The 21,739-nt window shown below is 47.3% G+C and overlaps 2 protein-coding genes across 2 annotated transcripts in view; both read right to left on the bottom strand.

Moving 5' to 3' along the window:
* The window catches only part of ppfia1 (PTPRF interacting protein alpha 1), a 33,446-nt gene extending 32,360 nt beyond the window's left edge, over window positions 1-1,086 (bottom strand). The window contains 1 exon segment of the mRNA XM_056413702.1: window positions 348-1,086. The gene's annotated coding sequence lies outside the window, so the exon portion shown is untranslated.
* Window positions 1,087-8,780: 7,694 nt separating this feature from the next.
* On the bottom strand, window positions 8,781-16,797 carry LOC130193252 (uncharacterized). The gene is made up of 14 exons (XM_056413700.1): window positions 16,720-16,797; window positions 15,843-16,048; window positions 14,409-14,546; window positions 13,754-13,892; window positions 13,368-13,668; window positions 12,990-13,131; window positions 12,754-12,897; window positions 12,632-12,682; window positions 12,070-12,128; window positions 11,678-11,862; window positions 11,189-11,589; window positions 10,774-10,873; window positions 10,336-10,531; window positions 8,781-9,219 (listed from the first exon to the last, which is right to left on the bottom strand). The coding sequence occupies exons 4-14, from the start codon at window positions 13,856-13,858 to the stop codon at window positions 9,083-9,085; spliced, it is 1,821 nt and encodes a 606-aa protein (XP_056269675.1). The 5' UTR covers window positions 13,859-13,892; window positions 14,409-14,546; window positions 15,843-16,048; window positions 16,720-16,797; the 3' UTR covers window positions 8,781-9,082.
* Between the last annotated feature and the right edge of the window lie 4,942 nt (window positions 16,798-21,739).

Below are 21,739 nucleotides of genomic sequence, written 5' to 3'. Positions count from 1 at the left end.
ACTGTGCGATGATGTCATTGTGGGGACACCTGCATCCCTCCTGTCCCCAGAGGACCCTCCTGTGGCCCTCCTGGGGGGTCTTACCCCATTTCTCCCCATTAAAGGTTATGTGGGGGTGTTCCTGAGGGTCAGAGGTCGTGCAGGTACAGATGGTTCTGTACCAGAGGAGAGCGTGATTGGTGACTTTGGGTCAGAACCAATAACTGAACTTGAACGTGTTCAATCAAGAGCAGCATGTGAAATGATGAGGAGCATTTTGCACTCAAACAACTAAATGCAAGTCAAATGGACTTTTGCATAGTTTGGCCAATGACGTCACAGAGGTAACTCTGAATGCATGAACTCACCTTGCAACCGTCCTTGTGATCCACTTGTGTTATGCCGACACAAAACGTCCACGGGACGAAAATACGCCTTAAAAATACTCAGAATAAGAAGTCAGTGAGATAGAAACATATAAATAATCTGCAGTGTGTTTCCTGCAGGCCTCAGAGGGGGCGTTAAATACGACGCTGCTCGAGATTATGGAAGAAAAACGTCAAAAACAAACGTCCATCCTGTCCGGTGGCAGCGCGTGACGGCAGGTGAGCGTGATGACGTCACATCGCGTTCTGTGAGGTTTACGTGCGCGAGCTAGGTAGCTAACGGCAGCTACTAGCCGGCTAAGCTAGCGAGCTAGCAGCTAGCTTCGGACTAACTTAGTGTCCTATTCCGTTTAAACGTAGACATTTCTCATCGATATCTGGGTTAATCACGTTATCGATCCAACGCCGACGCTATTAAAGGTGACCTGCGGGTTGTTAAAGAGCGATTGATCTGTTAATAAAAGTATTAAGTTAATAAAACTAACGTTAGCTTCTCTCCTCTCGGTAAACTTCGAGCTAGCGTCGAACGCAAGCGACGTTTACATATTTCTTTTTTTTGTAAATAAAAAATAAAAAACGTTATATTCCGTTTCGTGTCCGTCTCTCGGCGTTTCCTCCGGTTTCAAAGAAACAAATAAAAATGAAAAAAAAAAAAAAAAAGACAGCGTCCTGTTGGGTTCCGGTTCTTCTCGCCGCCTCTGAGACGCAGCCCGGCAGTCAGAGTCCCGCGGAGCGGACGTCAGCCTGGTGCCCCGGGGGGGGGGACAGCGAGCGATGGTCTGGTCGTCCGGGGGGAGGCGAGGGAACAGCGATCCTTCACTTCCGGTAGAGGGCCTCCCTTAAATATAAACGGATACCATTAACTGAAAGCGCCATTAAAAACATGATTAATCATTACTTTGTTTGTGTCAAAAAGAATAATTAATTACGTTAGTGTTCACATACATATACAAATATATATATATGTATATGTATATAAACATATTGTCATAGTTTAAGTTCATATATTTATTATATATTATAGATATCCAACAAAAACACAATATAATTTTATTGAAATTCCACATTTCCCCCTTTTTGGATTAACATTTAAATTGACGAAATTTAGCCCCACTAAATCACCCCCAGTAAAAAATGTGTAAGGGATCAAGAATATGTATTATATAATATATATATTTTAAATACAATATTTTAACTATATTTACTGAGTGACTACATTCATTCAGCTGCTGCAGATGAAATTGCTGATAAAACAAAACAATCTCATGTTAGACACACAATAAATATAAGAGTGGCGCCACCTTGTGGTGCATGAACGCAATGACGCTTTATTGATTTGACAGAATCAACAGTATGTTTTAACGTGAAGCTTTGCCAGATTAATACACACGACAAATATACTCAGTCAAGGTGTGACTACATTGTCATTATGTATTTGTATTTTTTATTTATTTATTATTATCACTCAATTATGTTCCCGTTGCTCCAGGGATGTGAAGTGATGTTGTCTAAAGGTCATTCATGAGGTCATGTGACACATGAATGACCTAAAGAACTCGATGGTCCCCAAACCTCCACCCGACCCTCAGATCCACAACCAGCCAAGCTCCGCCCCATGGGGGACCGGGTCTCCCTGACCCTGTGAGGGGACCACAGACCCGGGACTCTTTGAGACCACGTGAGGGACCACAGACCCGGGACTCTTTAAGACCACGTGAGGGACCACAGACCCTGGACTCTTTAAGACCACGTGAGGGACCACAGACCCTGGACTCTTTAAGACCACGTGAGGGACCACAGACCCTGGACTCTTTAAGACCACGTGAGGGACCACAGACCCTGGACCCTGAGAGCTTCAAGATGTCCACCATTGTGCCTGTCCCCAAACACCCCAAGGTAACCTGCCTGAATGACTGGAGACCCGTAGCCCTCACCTCGATTGTCAGTAAATGCTTCGAGAGGTTGGTCAAGGACTTCATTTGTTCCATGTTGCCTGCCACGCTGGACCCATGGCAATTTGCATATCGTCAAAACAGATCCACCGACGACGCAATTGCCATGGCACTTCACACCGCCCTTTCCCACCTGGAGGGGAGGAACTGTTGTGTGCGAATGCTGGTTGTGGACTACAGCTCAGCGTTCAACACTATTGTTCCCGCCAAGCTCGACACCAAGCTCAGAGGTCTAGGCCTGCACTCTACCATGTGCAGCTGGATACTGGACTTCCTGTCGGGCCGCCGCCAGGTGGTGAGGATGGGCGGTACCACCTCAGAGCCGCTGACCCTCAACACGGGAGCCCCTCAGGGATGCGTGTTGAGCCCTCTCTCTACTCCCTGTACACCCACGACTGCACGGCCATGCACAGCTCCAACGTCATCATCAAGTTTGCTGACGACACAACAGTGTTGGGGCTGATCGACCACGACGACGAGACAGCCTACAGGGAGGAGGTTGGATCACTGGTACAGTGGGGCCAGGAGAACAGCCTCGTCCTCAACGTCAAGAAGACCAAGGAGCTGATCGTGGACTACAGGAAGCGGAGGAGAGCACACCCCATCTCCATAGACGGAGTTGCAGTAGAGAGTCAGCAGCTTCAAGTTCCTCGCGTGCACATCTCCGAGGACCTCACATGGACCGCACACCAATCACGTGGTGAAAAGGGCCCAACAACGCCTGTATTTCCTTAGGCGACTGAGGAAATTCAACATGGCCCCCCGCATCCTCAGATCATTCTACACCAGTACCATCGAGAGTGTTCTGACAGGTTGCATCACCGTCTGGTGGGAACTGCACCGCCCTGGAGCGAGGGCACTACAGAGGGTGGTGCGGTCGGCACAGTACATCGTTGGAGGTGAGCTTCCCTCCATCCTGGACATATACACCAAGCGGTGCGTGGACAGGGCCAAACGGATGATGAAAGACAATAACCACCCGGCCACAAACTGTTCACCCTTCTACCGTCAGGCAGGCGATACCGCAGTATCAAGTGCCGCACAAACAGACTGAGGGACAGCTTCTTCAGTCAGGCCATCAGGCTGCTGAACAAGGACTGAGACCCTCATTAACACTACACACTAGAACATATTCTGTGAATATCTATGGCCATGGTGTATATTTTATTACATTGTTTATATATATATTGTATGTATATACATATATATATATATATAGTCTCAAAAAGTGTATATTTTATTACATTGTTTTATATATATATATTGTCATGATGTATATTCTATTACATTGTTTTATATATATATTGTTAATACTTTCTTCTTTTTTGTGTGTGGATATTGTATAGTTTATTCTCATTCTTATTCTTTTTTTTTAGTCTGCTACTGCTGTCGGGTGTTTTGCACATAAGAATTTCACGAACCGATTATACTTGTATAAAAGGGGATGTGACAATAAAAACTTGAAACTTGAAACTTGAAACTTGAAACTTGGACTCTTTAAGACCACAGACCCTGGACTCTTTAAGACCACAGACCCTGGACTCTTTAGGACCGGCCTTTTGCTGATGGGAAGTGCTTTACAAATGAAATGTATTATTAACATTATCATTGGTTTTGCATTCAGTCAAACGGGTTGTCCTTGTCCCTGTAGATGGCGCTACAGCAACATGACACACATGTGAAGTTATGAGTGAGTCCCTTGACATGTTGCCCAATTCATACAGTCGCTGTATGACGATGCTCATGTAGCTGCAGCATGCTAACATGCTAACGAGGACGATGCTCATGTAGCTGCAGCATGCTAACACGCTAACGAGGACGATGCTCATGTAGCTGCAGCATGCTAACACGCTAACGAGGACGACGCTCATGTAGCTGCAGCATGCTAACATGCTAACGAGGACGATGCTCATGTAGCTGCAGCATGCTAACACGCTGCGGGACGGTGCTCATGTAGCTGCAGCATGCTAACACGCTAACGAGGACGATGCTCATGTAGCTGCAGCATGCTAACACGCTAACGAGGACGATGCTCATGTAGCTGCAGCATGCTAACACGCTAACGAGGACGACGCTCATGTAGCTGCAGCATGCTAACACGCTAACGAGGACGATGCTCATGTAGCTGCAGCATGCTAACACGCTAACGAGGACGATACTCATGTAGCTGCAGCATGCTAACACGCTAACGAGGACGATGCTCATGTAGCTGCAGCATGCTAACATGCTAACGAGGACGATGCTCATGTAGCTGCAGCATGCTAACACGCTAACGAGGACGATGCTCATGTAGCTGCAGCATGCTAACATGCTAACGAGGATGATGCTCATGTAGCTGCAGCATGCTAACATGCTAACGAGGACGATGCTCATGTAGCTGCAGCATGCTAACACGCTAACGAGGACGATGCTCATGTAGCTGCAGCATGCTAACATGCTAATGAGGACGATGCTCATGTAGCTGCAGCATGCTAACGAGGACGATGCTCATGTAGCTGCAGCATGCTAACATGCTAACGAGGACGATGCTCATGTAGCTGCAGCATGCTAACATGCTAACGAGGACGATGCTCATGTAGCTGCAGCATGCTAACACGCTAACGAGGACGATGCTCATGTAGCTGCAGCATGCTAACACGCTAACGAGGACGATGCTCATGTAGCTGCAGCATGCTAACATGCTAACGAGGACGATGCTCATGTAGCTGCAGCATGCTAACACGCTAACGAGGACGATACTCATGTAGCTGCAGCATGCTAACAAGGACGATACTCATGTAGCTGCAGCATGCTAACATGCTAACGAGGACGATGCTCATGTAGCTGCAGCATGCTAACACGCTAACAAGGACGATGCTCATGTAGCTGCAGCATGCTAACACGCTAACGAGGACGATGCTCATGTAGCTGCAGCATGCTAACACGCTAACGAGGACGATACTCATGAAGCTGCAGCATGCTAACACGCTAACGGGTGCTCGATGCTCATGTAGCTGCAGCATGCTAACACACTAACGAGGACGATGCTCATGTAGCTGCAGCATGCTAACACGCTAACGAGGACGATACTCATGTAGCTGCAGCATGCTAACACGCTAACGAGGACGATGCTCATGTAGCTGCAGCATGCTAACATGCTGACGAGGACGATGCTCATGTAGCTGCAGCATGCTAACACGCTAACGAGGACGATGCTCATGTAGCTGCAGCATGCTAACACGCTAACGAGGACGATGCTCATGTAGCTGCAGCATGCTAACATGCTAACGAGGACGATGCTCATGTAGCTGCAGCATGCTAACACTCTAACAAGGACGATGCTCATGTAGCTGCAGCATGCTAACATGCTAACGAGGACGATGCTCATGTAGCTGCAGCATGCTAACATGCTAACGAGGACGATGCTCATGTAGCTGCAGCATGCTAACATGCTAACGAGGACGATGCTCATGTAGCTGCAGCATGCTAATATGCTAACGAGGACGATGCTCATGTAGCTGCAGCATGCTAACATGCTAACGAGGACGATGCTCATGTAGCTGCAGCATGCTAACATGCTAACGAGGACGATGCTCATGTAGCTGCAGCATGCTAACATGCTAACGAGGACGATGCTCATGTAGCTGCAGCATGCTAACATGCTAACGAGGACGATGCTCATGTAGCTGCAGCATGCTAACATGCGAGGGGCGATGCTCATGTAGCTGCAGCATGCTAACATGCTAACGAGGACGATGCTCATGTAGCTGCAGCATGCTAACATGCTAAGGAGTAGCGCGTGCTGATGATGTCACTTGGTGAACAACAGGATGACCAAAGTGACATCACTATTCATTCTGAGGGAGCATGAAGGCCTGAAGCTATAACCAGCCGTATGTTCCAGAGGACCAAAGTGAAGGTATGCTGACCAGCAGCAGAATACAGACCATAATACTTTGTTTAAATGACCTCTTGTTCCCTTGACATGCGCCAGATGAACACTGCTTTGTTTCCGTTGTGTGGTGAGAGTAATATGAAGTCACGTGATGAAGCCAGGAGGTGCTCTGTGATACCTGCTCCGCCACATGGAGGGTGACTCACCAATGACACGTCTCTAACTACTCCCTGTCATTGCCGATGTTTCGTGTTTAAATAAACAACAATGAACAATAAGCATGTCAAGTTGTGTTATCGTGTATCATGCTTCTAATATGGATTATATGAGACAGTTTGTTATTGTATATAATTGAGCAGGTATCATGTGGTAAGAATGTCCTGAGGCCTCTGAGGCTGACGGGAACACGGATCTCAGAGAGTTTCCTCGTCGTGGTTTTATGCCTCTGAGCAAACAGACTTATGCATCGTGACTCGTGGAGCACAACTGACCTTCATCTGACCTTCATCTGACCTTCATCTGACCATCAGCTGACCTTCAGCTGACCTTCATCTGACCTTCATCTGACCTTCATCTGACCTTCATCTGACCTTCATCTGACCTACATCTGACCTTCATCTGACCTTCATCTGACCTTCATCTCACCTTCATCTCACCTTCATCTGACCTTCAGCTGACCTTCATCTGACCTTCAGCTGACGTCGGTGGTCATCGAGGCTACTAAGGTCTAACAAGACCAGTACAGAGACGAGTCCTCTATCAGCACTAAGGTCTAACAAGACCAGTACAGAGAGGAGTCCTCTATCAGGACTAAGGTCTAACTAGACCAGTACAGAGAGGAGTCCTCTATCAGGACTAAGGTCTAACAAGACCAGTACAGAGATGAGTCCTCTATCAGGACTAAGGTCTAACAAGACCAGGACAGAGATGAGTCCTCTATCAGGACTAAGGTCTAACAAGACCAGTACAGAGATGAGTCCTCTATCAGGACTAAGGTCTAACAAGACCAGTACAGAGAGGAGTCCTCTATCAGGACTAAGGTCTAACAAGACCAGTACAGATGAGTCCTCTATCAGGACCAAGGTCTAACAAGACCAGTACAGAGAGGAGTCCTCTATCAGGACTAAGGTCTAACAAGACCAGTACAGAGATGAGTCCTCTATCAGGACTAAGGTCTAACAAGACCAGTACAGAGATGAGTCCTCTATCAGGACTAAGGTCTAACAAGACCAGGACAGAGATGAGTCCTCTATCAGGACTAAGGTCTAACAAGACCAGTACAGAAAAGAGTCCTCTATCAGGACCAAGGTCTAACAAGACCAGTACAGAGATGAGTCCTCTATCAGGACTAAGGTCTAACAAGACCAGTACAGAGATGAGTCCTCTATCAGGACTAAGGTCTAACAAGACCAGTACAGAGATGAGTCCTCTATCAGGACTAAGGTCTAACAAGACCAGTACAGAGATGAGTCCTCTATCAGGACTAAGGTCTAACAAGACCAGTACAGAGATGAGTCCTCTATCAGGACCAAGGTCTAACTAGACCAGTACAGAGATGAGTCCTCTATCAGGACTAAGGTCTAACAAGACCAGTCCAGAGAGGAGTCCTCTATCAGGACCAAGGTCTAACAAGACCAGTACAGAGATGAGTCCTCTATCAGGACTAAGGTCTAACAAGACCAGTACAGAGATGAGTCCTCTATCAGGACTAAGGTCTAACAAGACCAGTACAGAGATGAGTCCTCTATCAGCACTAAGGTCTAACAAGACCAGTACAGAGAGGAGTCCTCTATCAGGACTAAGGTCTAACAAGACCAGTACAGAGATGAGTCCTCTATCAGGACTAAGGTCTAACTAGACCAGTACAGAGATGAGTCCTCTATCAGGACTAAGGTCTAACTAGACCAGTACAGAGAGGAGTCCTCTATCAGGACTAAGGTCTAACAAGACCAGTACAGAGATGAGTCCTCTATCAGGACTAAGGTCTAACAAGACCAGTACAGAGATGAGTCCTCTATCAGGACTAAGGTCTAACAAGACCAGTACAGAGATGAGTCCTCTATCAGGACCAAGGTCTAACAAGACCAGTATAGAGATGAGTCCTCTATCAGGACCAAGGTCTAACAAGACCAGTACAGAGATGAGTCCTCTATCAGGACTAAGGTCTAACAAGACCAGTACAGAGATGAGTCCTCTATCAGGACTAAGGTCTAACAAGACCAGTACAGAGATGAGTCCTCTATCAGCACTAAGGTCTAACAAGACCAGTACAGAGGAGTCCTCTATCAGGACTAAGGTCTAACAAGACCAGTACAGAGATGAGTCCTCTATCAGCACTAAGGTCTAACAAGACCAGTACAGAGATGAGTCCTCTATCAGGACTAAGGTCTAACAAGACCAGTACAGAGATGAGTCCTCTATCAGCACTAAGGTCTAACAAGACCAGTACAGAGAGGAGTCCTCTATCAGGACTAAGGTCTAACAAGACCAGAACAGTGAGGAGTCCTCTATCAGGACTAAGGTCTAACTAGACCAGAACAGAGAGGAGTCCTCTGTGCATTTGATGAAAAAGACAAATAAAGACAAATGAAATGTTCTCACATGTTTATTGATGATGAGACACATCCGGTTCAGACTGGTTTGTTCTTCATCATCTTTTCACGCTTTAATGTTTTATCACGTGGACCTTGATCACATCGACTTCGTTAGCCGTAAAAACCTCGTTGTTTATTATAATTGATTGTTATAGAGCTGCTGGCCACATTCATCCTCATTAGGCTGTCGACATTTATAAAGTATAAAGTTCATCAAACACAAACACCCGATACGAAGTAGCAAACCCAATCAATAAACAGGATTACAGAATGAACTCATAAATGGTATTCTGCGTCTTAGTTTTCCAACGTGGACAGCGGTTGGTATTTGACCTTCGACCCCTTGGCCTTGTACATGGTCACTGCACTGATCATGGCCACAGCTGCAAGAAGACATCCAGCGATGAAGACCAGGTTCAGGTTCATGTGCGTCGCTGAGGAGAGAGAAGAAGAGTTACACACGGGCTCCACCAGGGACGGCCTGAAGGTCAGGACCAGGGACATCATGACCTTCATGACCAGTGAAGTCATGACCTTCATGACCAGTGAAGTCATGACCTTCATGACCAGTGACGTCATGACCTTCATGACCAGTGACGTCCTGAAGGTCATGACCAGTGAAGTCATGACCTTCATGACCAGTGAAGTCATGACCTTCATGACCAGTGACGTCCTGAAGGTCATGACCAGTGAAGTCATGACCTTCATGACCAGTGAAGTCATGACCTTCATGACCAGTGACGTCATGACCTTCAGGACCAGTGAAGTCATGACCTTCATGACCAGTGACGTCATGACCTTCAGGACCAGTGAAGTCATGACCTTCATGACCAGTGACGTCATGACCTTCATGACCAGTGAAGTCATGACCTTCAGGACCAGTGAAGTCATGACCTTCATGACCAGTGACGTCCTGAAGGTCATGACCAGTGAAGTCATGACCTTCATGACCAGTGAAGTCATGACCTTCATGACCAGTGACGTCATGACCTTCAGGACCAGTGAAGTCATGACCTTCATGACCAGTGAAGTCATGACCTTCAGGACCAGTGAAGTCATGACCTTCATGAACAGTGACGTCATGACCTTCAGGACCAGTGAAGTCATGAAGGTCAGGACCAGTGAAGTCATGACCTTCATGACCAGTGAAGTCATGAAGGTCATGACCAGTGAAGTCATGACCTTCAGGACCAGTGAAGTCATGACCTTCATGACCAGTGAAGTCATGACCTTCATGACCAGTGAAGTCATGACCTTCATGACCAGTGACGTCATGACCTTCATGACCAGTGAAGTCATGACCTTCATGACCAGTGACGTCCTGAAGTCATGACCTTCATGACCAGTGAAGTCATGACCTTCATGACCAGTGACGTCATGACCTTCATGACCAGTGACGTCCTGAAGGTCATGACCAGTGAAGTCATGACCTTCATGACCAGTGACGTCCTGAAGGTCATGACCAGTGAAGTCATGACCTTCATGACCAGTGACGTCATGACCTTCATGACCAGTGACGTCCTGAAGGTCATGAACCTCTCTGTTTTCACCTGAGCTTTCGTCTCCGCTCTCTCTCCGCGAGAACCCAAGAACCGAACCCGAGTGAGGCGTTGCTGACGGCGGCCTCCCGCGTCGGGTTGTGGGGCCAGGCGCCAGCGCAGCGGCCCGTCGGGAGGTGACGAGCCTGAACCTGGGCTCCTGCCTCGCCTCGCCCGCATACTGCGGGACCGTGCAGCTGAGGTAGGCCTACGGGGCAGGAGGCAGAGTGACCCAGCGCCCCCCCAGAGGGGTCTGGAGAATCCTCTCAAGGCCACCGCGTAAGTGGAGCTCTGTGTTATAGGCGGCACTGTCCCACTCCATCTGGTACGCACTAATGACCACGTAGCACAACTAGTGAGGTCAATGAAGACACATCATGAAATGACCTCTTCGTTGAAGCCTTCAGAGATTTCCCCGAGACGTTCAGAGTCCCCTGCTCTCGTCTTTACCTGATCGTGCATGCCGATGAACTTGAAGGCCTCCATGCTGAACCGGAACTGCCTCTGGTGGGAGGAGGGATGGGTCTGAACCGTGGAATCCACGTTACACCTGGTGGGAGTCGAGAGGTGAGACGCAGTGCCTTACATGCTGTCACAGGGAGAGGTCTTGTTCTACTGGAGGTCTTTACTGGAGAGGCTATGCATACGATGAAGGGAGTGAGGCCTTGACGTCTCCATCCTGACATGGTCGTAGTACCAGACCCTCTAAGAGGAGATCGTCGTCTGCACAGCTCAACACACGGCAGAGAGACCTTCCTTTGACATCTACTGTTACTACAGACCTCTCACCTGAAGGAACATCACAACTCTCCACACACACGTTGTTACGCCCCCTCCTGCCACTAGGTGGTGTCCTCACGCCTACCCGTTCTCAATGATGGAGTAGGTTTGCTTGTAGTTGTTGTTGTCGTAGGGTGTAGCTCTGCAGGACTCCACAAACAGCACCGTGTTGTTGATGGAGGAGGTGGCTTCTATCTTCATGTAGATCCTGTTCCCCAGTGAATACACCAGTGGGTACGAGTTTGGATCCACCATGCTTTGGTACTGGTCGTTGGGATAGAACTCAAACTGGTAGGTGAAGGTGCCGTAGCCCCGGTCCCACACGGTGACGCTCTTCCTGTGTGCTCTGAAGCTCTGCGTCACGTTCCCACGCTTGGAGTACTGGCAGTAGAACTGCACCTCCAGCAGGTGTTTCCTGGTGATCACGTCGGCTATGTTGTCAAACGTGGTGATTTCGTTTTTGAACCTGAGGTTATCGTCGTCTTCCTGCAAAGGAAAAGGTCACGCGGTCAGTCCTCGTGCTGCGAGGTAAAGGCAACGCCAATAACCGAGAGAAGAGCACCGCCGGCGGTACCTCGATGTCAGTGCCACAGCTGTTGAGGGGGATGACGGCGAAGACGTGAGTGCTGTTGGACTGCAGCCTGCAGGCGATGTTGGTGCCGTCGTTGAGCCGCAAACTGTCCTCATGGAGTCCAGCGAATGAAGCTTTCTCAACCTCGACTGTCATTGTGGACTCGGTGCAGATCACATTGGAATTAACTAGAGGAAGAGGTGGTGTAGAGACACGTTATACCGATGGTGTTCCACTGAGTAAGGCCAACATGCAATGCAACAAACAAAGGGAAGAGGACTTTGAGCTGAAAACCGTAATGTCAACAATTCAGGATTTAAAATATTTACAATATTTCTATTGCAAATACACCATTAAAGCTGTAGTTATACAAGAACACATTAAAGGAGACTCACTTTGCTTCTTCCGAACTTCTACCAGAACACATCTCATCTCGGACTGATAGATGCCAGACCTGAGGAGCATCGATGACGCTGATTTACTTCAGTTTCAGGTCGGCTGATATGATAGTTACAGTTATTACTGGTGGGAAGGTCACTTTAACCGGTGTAAACAACCCTAGCATTTCTAGCAGAGATAACAGCGCAAACAACGCTAACAGTGCTAATAGAGTTAACAGTGCAAACAACGCTAACAGTGCTAGCAGAGATAAAGGTGCAAACAACGCTAACAGTGCTAATAGAGATAAAAGTGCAAACAACGCTAACAGTGCTTGCCAAGATAACATTGCAAACAATGCTAAAAGTGCTAGCAGAGATAACAGCGCAGACTAAAATAATGATGCTGCAATGTCGTATTCCTATGTGAAATCTATTTAAAAACACATGTTAAGTCGCAGATGCTATCAGGTTTTGGGTTTTCTGACCTTCTGAATCTTTTTTATTGGCATTCTTATTTCATCTTCATCTCTACCTTGTTGCTAAAGAGAAAAACACTCAGCAGACCAATGTTACTTACTGTGAGGATGGGGTGGCGTGGTGATAATGGATTTGTATGGGAGCCGTCGGCCTGAAACAATGAGTCACAGTCAGGTCACGGCCCACACAGACAGACGCCCTCATGAGGAACCCAACGCTTACCCATTCACCGATTCAACCGCAAAGCAAATGGGGAAAAAGTCTCCCACGTCATCTCCGAAAGGCGTCCACCGGATGACGAACTCGCCATGTGTGTTCCTTTGCTTGGTGATGTTCAGCGGGCCGCTGATGATGATATCATGTATTCTGTGTGAAAACAAAACAAGGAAACAGAGATGAGTTGACTCCTCGTTGCTTCGGTATGCGCCTCAACACCGACCACGTTGGCTCTCACTCACGCTGCGTGGGACGCTTGTGCTTTGACGATGATCTCCACCTCTTTGTTGACCTCTGCTTGGAGGCGCGCTCCGTTTAAAGGTGTTGGGTACACAAACTTTGGCAAGAATTGTCCCTCCTGACACGAAGGAGCAGGTGGGTCCACTGGAGGTAAATAAAGAAGAAGTAAGTAACTCATACTTAAAACTGACATGTTCATCAAACACTGACTTTGTGGCTTTCGCTGTTCATGTTGTTCATGAAGAATGAATGATTGAAAGAGAGATGTTTTACAGGACAGACACATTCATTGTGGGAAACACATTTTACAGGCAACAGTGTTGAGTTTAGTTTGTGGATTGTTTCATTGAAAATGTTGTGAAAGAATAAAAAGAATTTACCAAGAAAGGAGAACTGCAACGGTAGTTTACTGATGGGTGTGGTTGGTGGGTATGATGGGTATGGTGGGTATGCTGTGGTTGTTGGGTATGGTGTGGTTGTTGGGTATGCTGTGGTTGTTGGGTATGCTGTGGTTGTTGTGGCTTGTCTTTTATGCCTCACAACAAGTGGAGTCTTGGTGGATTTGGACCCGTCGGCGTAGGCCAGCGTGATGGGCTTTTTCGGGAAGTCTTCCACCATCAACTCAAACCCATACACTCTGGGGTTGGCTGTACCATGTTTGTAGTGTAGCGTGCAGGAGCCCTGACAATGTGAACAGTTGAAGGTCAGAGGAGGCAAAGCATCAGTGAGGTATCACATGTACCAGGACATCGATTGTTCAACTAACCTGATCCAAGTTGAAGCCTGAAGGCTGGTTACACGCCTGACACTCTACATTTCGGATATTTCCATATCTGCATCGAACTTTGTCGCCGTCAGGATCGAAGGCCATCAGCTTGTATGTCCTCGGGCAGTTCTGGGGAACTCTTCAGGAGACACATTAACAGGAGTTAGTAACAATCTACTATGAAGTCCGCCTTTGTTCCCCCCTGCTGGAAGGAGGAGACCCCACACTTTAAAACAATTACAGGCCTATCTCCAAACTGCCTGTTCTAGAGAAGACACTAGAATCCCTCGAGTGAGCAACTTAAGGAGTTTTTAATCACAAACAATATTTTATCTGATTATCAATCTTTTTTTTTGTAAAATACATCTTACAAACACAAAATCTTTGGATAACAAACACCTCTGTGCAGCCCTTTCTCGACACTTGTCCAAGGCTTTGGACAATGTTGATGATGCAATAATGAAGCAGAGACGTGTTACTATTAGACTGTCAGAACAAACTGTCTGTTGGTTTAAGATTATTTATCAAACATCTGTCCCCAACCCGTCTAGAAATGGGAAAAGGGTTTTTTAGGTTTGCTCCTCTTGGAGCTGGACACTCATCTGGTCTACGGGAACCTTTTTAATCTCTTGAGGTGTTTTTAAAAATAGCCTACCTGAGGAGAGGGAGAATGGCAACGTCTGGCGACCGGTTGGGTTCTCCAGTGTCAGACCGTGATCCCAGATCCAGTGACGCCTGGAGTCTCCAGGAAGGGTATCCGTTGCGCTTGGCAACCCAGCAGCAGCTCGCAGCCCTGGAGTGAGAATCAACCACAAGACACTCCTGAAACCTGCAGCCAACTCAACGATGCGCCCAGCCAAAGCACATGGAGTGTCATGTGACTCAGCCAAAGCACATGGAGTGTCATGTGACTCAGCCAATGCACATGGAGTGTCATGTGACTCAGTCAATGCACATGAAGTGTCATGTGACTCAGCCAATGCACATGGAGTGTCATGTGACTCAGTCAATGCACATGAAGTGTCATGTGACTCAGCCAATGCACATGGAGTGTCATGTGACTCAGCCAATGCACATGGAGTGTCATGTGACTCAGCCAATGCACATGTAGTGTCATGTGACTCAGTCAATGCACATGGAGTGTCATGTGACTCAGTCAATGCACATGGAGTGTCATGTGACTCAGCCAATGCACATGGAGTGTCATGTGACTCAGTCAATGCACATGGAGTGTCATGTGACTCAATCAATGCACATGGAGTGTCATGTGACTCAGCCAATGCACATGGAGTGTCATGTGACTCAGTCAATGCACATGGAGTGTCATGTGACTCAGCCAATGCACATGGAGTGTCATGTGACTCAGTCAATGCACATGGAGTGTCATGTGACTCAGTCAATGCACATGGAGTGTCATGTGACTCAGTCAATGCACATGGAGTGTCATGTGACTCAGCCAATGCACATGGAGTGTCATGTGACTCAGCCAATGCACATGGAGTGTCATGTGACTCAGTCAATGCACATGGAGTGTCATGTGACTCAGTCAATGCACATGAAGTGTCATGTGACTCAGTCAATGCACATGGAGTGTCATGTGACTCAGTCAATGCACATGAAGTGTCATGTGACTCAGTCAATGCACATGGAGTGTCATGTGACTCAGCCAATGCACATGGAGTGTCATGTGACTCAGTCAATGCACATGAAGTGTCATGTGACTCAGCCAATGCACATCAATGCACATGGAGTGTCATGTGACTCAGTCAATGCACATGAAGTGTCATGTGACTCAGCCAATGCACATGGAGTGTCATGTGACTCAGCCAATGCACATGAAGTGTCATGTGACTCAGTCAATGCACATGGAGTGTCATGTGACTCAATCAATGCACATGGAGTGTCATGTGACTCAGCCAATGCACATGGAGTGTCATGTGACTCAGTCAATGCACATGGAGTGTCATGTGACTCAGTCAATGCACATGGAGTGTCATGTGACTCAATCAATGCACATGGAGTGTCATGTGACTCAATCAATGCACATGGAGTGCAGCTGATATGACGTCAGAGGAAAGGAAAAGCTCACCTCAGTTGGAAAGGTTTGTCGCTCGGGAAGTTTCTGGTGCTGACGGTTTCGCTCTCACACCATTGGTTGTTGTATCGCGGTGCGTTGGTGCTCCGGTCGATGACCCCTCTCTCAGAGCTGCGGACGTACCCACAGTGGCTCTGGTAGCAGTTCCAAGAGAGGGAGTACTGACAGCCATCAAAGGTCTCCCGGCTGCGGATGTCCACCTGAGGAAAGAGATGCCACCGTTAGAGACGTGACTCTACATGTAGCAAACACATCAGTTATTTGACTCTGTTTATCTGGAATGATCATTTGATTTACAACAACAATACATGGTCAAAGGCCATATTTCAGATTAAAACAAACAAAAACCAAAATGTTTTTATTAAAAATCATTGAAAAAACGATAATATCGCAATATGTCCTTGGATCTTAAATTGAGTAAAGACAACGTGAAACCACGATGACAACAATAAGAAGGGTGTGATCATGTTGATATAAGTACATCATTGTTCTCATCAAGCGTTTATGCATTTTAGTTATTTTGAATGAAATATAATTTTTTTAAATCAAGGCTGTTTCAGCTCCACAACATTCTCATTTGACCTGAAGAAGTTAAAGATCTCATTATATTCAATGAATGGGACTCAGTTTGACAATGTTGCATCATTTGGGTGTTTACATGAACCTAGTGGGCCTTAATTATGAAATGTAAAACACAAGAACTAAATATAAACTCTCAGAAAGAATGAACGCAGGAATCAGAACTCAGGTTTTCACGTGAGCAACTCATTTTACTCTCCATCCAACATCAGAGGACATTTTTATTTTGACTATCTGATATTTCCAAACCCATGGTGTGTGTATCATATTTATAAAGAGTTGCATCTCTCACCCGTAGTGATCCGTCGGGGTTCTGTCCTTTGTAGCTGTAGGTCGTGGATCCCCCAAAGTAATGAGACGCGGCCGCCAGCGAGGCCATGAGCAGCTGCAGCAGGAGCACTGATGTGGACGCCATGATGCCCTCAACCCGTCTGGAGGTTCTCTGCCTCTCACGTCCACCTGCAGCATCAATATATACAGCCAGCGAGAGGCAGGCCAGATGATAACATCCCTTGCATGGAATGCAGGTCTTGTGCCAGAATAGGCTGCAGAACCGGTTCCACCACGTCTTCCACTGACGGCTCTGACGGTGCCAAGCTGTATTAATGAGACAGATACATAATGCCTTTATCTGTGAGTCTGATAGGACATTTTTAAACTGACGCGTTGCATTGATGGACACACGTTCTTTACATCTGGATGTAAGAACTGGATGCAGGGGACAGCGTCATGGAGACGCTCACTTTATTGATCTGGGTCGTTCTTCAGTCGGCGGCTCGATCGCCAACATCAAGACAATCCACTGGAATTCAGAAACAACAATCCAATAATACTCCTTCCTCTTCCCGTAACCACCTGCATTCCTACATCGCTCGACACAGTTGAATGACGACATTGTGCGATCAAAGTAAAGTAAAGTAAAGTAAAAGTTTATTTATATAGCGCCCTTCGCAGTACGAATACACAGAGTGCTTTACAATAAAAACAATAAAAACAGTAAAAACAGTACAACATCATCACTATCATCATGTTAAACAAAGCAGCAAGGTGCTGAAGCCAGTGCTACATCACAAATTGCGGGTGCATTACCTCCAGTACACAAGACTTTTGAGCAGTCACAAACGCAGTAGAAGAAACCAACAAACAATAAATTAAACATAGAGAGCAGAAAACCGATAACACACAGAAACCTAACCCAGAAATGCCTGTTTGTAGAGATGTGTTTTTAGCTGATTTCTGAAGCTTATTTCGGACTGAGCTGCTCTCAACACCTGCGGAAGTGTGTTCCACAGGCGGGCGACTGCAGCAAAGGACCGATCGCCTTTGTTTTAATCGCGCGGCACTGCCAGGAGCCCCTGGTCAGCTGACCGTAAGGACCGGCTGGGGGTGTGCTGTATGATGAGGTCATGTATATAACTGGGGGCGAGGCCGTGTATGGACTTAAAGGTAAAGAGAAGCACTTTGTACTGGATCCTATATTGGATTGGTAACCAGTGTAGGGCAGCCAGTATAGGGGTGATGTGACACGATTTCTTTGACCTGGTGAGTAATCTGGCAGCTGCATTTTGAACCAGTTGGAGGCGGTTTATGGATGCCTGGTTTAGACAGGTGAACAGTGAGTTGCAATCAAGGTCAAGGATCAAGGATCAAGGTTTTGGGCTTCTGACCTCTCGGCATCATCACGTACTGCACGCCTACGCAGCAGCGCGTCGTACTGAAGGCCTTTGAGTTAAAGACACAAGCTTCAGCAATCCATGTGTTGATCTACGGACCTGCTTGCTCATCTTCCTACCTAGCTACCTAACTATCTATCTACCTTCGCCGGCTCCAAGTCCCCGTGTCCCGTCGCCGGCTCCAGGTCCCCGTGTCCCGTCGCCGGCTCCAAGTCCCCGTGTCCCGTCGCCGGCTCCAGGTCCCCGTGTCCCGTCGCCGGCTCCAAGTCCCCGTGTCCCGTCGCCGGCTCCAAGTCCCCGTGTCCCGTCGCCGGCTCCAAGTCCCCGTGTCCCATTGCCGGCTCCAGTTCCCCGTGTCCCATTGCCGGCTCCAGTTCCCCGTGTCCCGTCACCGGCTCCAGTTCCCGGTGTCCCGTCGCCGGCTCCAAATCCCTGTGTCCCGTCGCCGGCTCCAAGTCCCCGTGTCCCGTCGCCGGGTCCAAGTCCCCGTGTCCCGTTGCCGGCTCCAGTTCCCCGTGTCCCGTTGCCGGCTCCAAGTCCCCGTGTCCTGTCGCCGGCTCCAGTTCCCCGTGTCCCGTTGCCGGCTCCAGTTCCCCGTGTCCCGTTGCCGGCTCCAGTTCCCCGTGTCCCGTCGCCGGCTCCAAGTTCCCGTGTCCCGTTGCCGGCTCCAGTTCCCCGTGTCCCGTCGCCGGCTCCAGTTCCCCGTCCCCCTTTGCCGTCCCGGTCGACCCCAGAGCCCCCTCCTCCACTCCCTTTCTCATGGGGGGGAGGGGGACTAGGTTATGCCAGATGGAGCCCTGGCCGGTGGGGGTATGTGTCAGATGTGGGGGAGGGGCTCGGGGACAGGTGTCGCAAATGGGCCTGATTGGCCCCAGATGAGATCTGTCTTGATTAGCCCTCAACTATACAAGCTGGAGGGGAGAGGGAGGGAGGGGAGAGAGCAGAGCAGAGGCTCAGTCTGCGGTAAATAAAGCATGTTACCAAACAGAACCTCGGTGTCGGCGAGTCCTGGTGCTTTAAGGGGAAACTTACGGGTGACAGCATGGAACATGTCAAAGTTCTCAATCATGTTTGGGAAATAAAAGAATTCTGCACATCCCCCTGTGTCCCTCCTGCATGACAACGAGAGAATGTGACCTGGAGCACCTTCATTGTTTGCTTTCTCTAAATGGATTAATTATAGGAATTAAGGCTCCATTGTCCAGGAAAGGTTTCTTGTGACTCACTGCCAGGAAGAAGTCTGTCAAGTTCAATCTACAAGGAAGTAAATGCACATGCCGATGATCTGACGGCTTATTAAGAGAAACAAACTAAAGGGGATCGTCTCTATCAGTTCCCAGAACACCACAGTTTCACTTTCACAGCCAGTAATAATATGTGTATTGGTATCATTATTATTATAATATGTTGTATTTATTATGTAATAATAATGATGATAATGGAAAGATAAACTAATTATTACTTTCTCTGAAGCATAACTCACTCGGCCTAAAGTTATCAATCATTCTGGTGTGTTCAATTCTTTCACATTCAGACGCCACACGAGGTCACCTGAGGTCATGCAGGAGTAAAGGAATAAAGGAATACGGGAATACAGGAATAAGGGAATAAAGGGAAGACGGGAATAAGGGAATAAAGGAATAAAGGAATAAGGGAATAAAGGAATAAGGGATTAAAAGGAATAAGAGATTAAAAGGAAGAAAGGAATAAGGGAATAAAGGAACAAGGGAATAAAGGAATAAAGGAATAAGGGATTAAAAGGAAGAAAGGAATAAAGGAATAAAGGAATCAGGGATTAAAAGGAATAAAGGAATACGGGAATACAGGAATAAGGGATTAAAAGCAATTAAGGAATAAAGGAATAACGCTAAAGCGACAGCTCTCGAAATGCTGATAAAAAATAAATTTACAGAAATCAGAGTTTGTGTCAAAGCTCTGAAGCCGATAGATTAACGTTTGTTGATGCCATCTGACCCATGTGCGTGCGAGAGGAATGCTGGGCTGTGATTGGCTGAATGTTTCCACACTGGATCTTCAAAGGTTCAAAAGAAATACACAGAAATACACAGAAATACACAGAAATACATAGAAATACACTGAGGACATCACGGGACTCGGAAAAGTTTCTCCCGAGTTTCATGAAATAGAATAACTCATCCTGAAACGTATGCACACCTTTATATGTACAGGTGAGATATCATACATGTTACAGGTGATGTATCATACATGTTACAGGTGAGATATCATACATGTTACAGGTGAGATATCATACATGTTACAGGTGATGTATCACACATGTTACAGGTGAGATATCATACATGTTACAGGTGAGATATCATACATGTTACAGGTGAGATATCATACATGTTACAGGTGATGTATCATACATGTTACAGGTGATGTATCATACATGTTACAGGTGAGATATCATACATGTTACAGGTGAGATATCATACATGTTACAGGTGATGTATCATACATGTTACAGGTGATGTATCATACATGTTACAGGTGAGATATCATACATGTTACAGGTGATGTATCATACATGTTACAGGTGAGATATCATACATGTTACAGGTGATGTATCATACATGTTACAGGTGAGATATCATACATGTTACAGGTGAGATATCATACATGTTACAGGTGATGTATCATACATGTTACAGGTGAGATATCATACATGTTACAGGTGATGTATCATACATGTTACAGGTGAGATATCATACATGTTACAGGTGATGTTGGGGAAGCAGCACAGTCCGTGATGGGATGGTGGTGTGTTCACAGAACTTGATGATGTTACTGTTGTCCATGTCCTACAGGTGGGTCACATACATCACAGAAGGCAGGAACAACAGACCTGGTGTCATAGAGACCTGTACAGGTCATGATCAGACCTGCAGAGGAACAGTGGCGCTGTCAGTCCTCAGTATTAGCGCATACAGCAAGTCCAGAGTGTATTGTTCCTTGTTTGGGCAGTCTATGTATGATGGAAGGTTGGCAGAGCTTTTTTCCAATGTGGTGTGGTTAAAGTCACCAGTGATAGCCATGAATGCTCCAGGCTGATGATTCAGCAGAGCAGACACAGTGGAGTGGATGTCCGGCTTCCTCAGCGTCAGCTGATGGCGCTGCGTACGACAACCACAATGGCGGTGGAACTCTCGGCAAATAGTACGGGCGCATCCCGGCCAACAGTTCAATGTTCAGAAGCGCTCTTCACGCACATTACGGTCCGGATGGCACCACCGTTCATTCACATAAACAGCGATCCCGCCCCCTCTTCTTACCGCTCTGTAGCGTCTCTGTCAGCGAACAGTCCTGAAAAGCGGCGCCTGTGATCCGGATAGTCCGCGTGTACGTGGCAGTGAAGCTCAGAAGATGCTCTCGGGAAGATCCTCTCAGTCGTACCAGCCATTGCCGTCTTATTCGCCAAAGACCGTTCCCGTTCCCGTTATGATCGACGGCAGGGTTTGTATCTCGCTCGTTTTAGCCTCCGCTTGACACACCGATCTGCAACCGCGAGCCTTCTCCGTAGCTCCAGCGGATCACAGGTCTGTCTCAGGCAGAAGCTTCGCCTGCACAGCGATCAGCTGAGCACGCTGAGTAGTATTACTGTCCCAGTCATTGTTTTGC

Source organism: Pseudoliparis swirei, chromosome 4, assembly GCF_029220125.1.
Source record: "Pseudoliparis swirei isolate HS2019 ecotype Mariana Trench chromosome 4, NWPU_hadal_v1, whole genome shotgun sequence".
Classification (NCBI taxonomy): domain Eukaryota; kingdom Metazoa; phylum Chordata; class Actinopteri; order Perciformes; family Liparidae; genus Pseudoliparis; species Pseudoliparis swirei.
Note: the sequence above shows the minus strand (reverse complement) of the source record. Positions and strands in the feature narration are given on the sequence as shown.

Coding starts and splice junctions, on each gene's coding strand:
- LOC130193252 (XM_056413700.1), bottom strand. CDS start 13,858: ATGGCCTTCGATCCTGACGGCGACAAAGTTCGATGCAGATATGGAAAT. Junction 13,132..13,367: donor GTTGCAGTTCTCCTTTCTTG/GTAAATTCTTTT, acceptor ATTTACCTCCAG/TGGACCCACCTGCTCCTTCG. Junction 10,874..11,188: donor TACTCCATCATTGAGAACGG/GTAGGCGTGAGG, acceptor GACTCCCACCAG/GTGTAACGTGGATTCCACGG.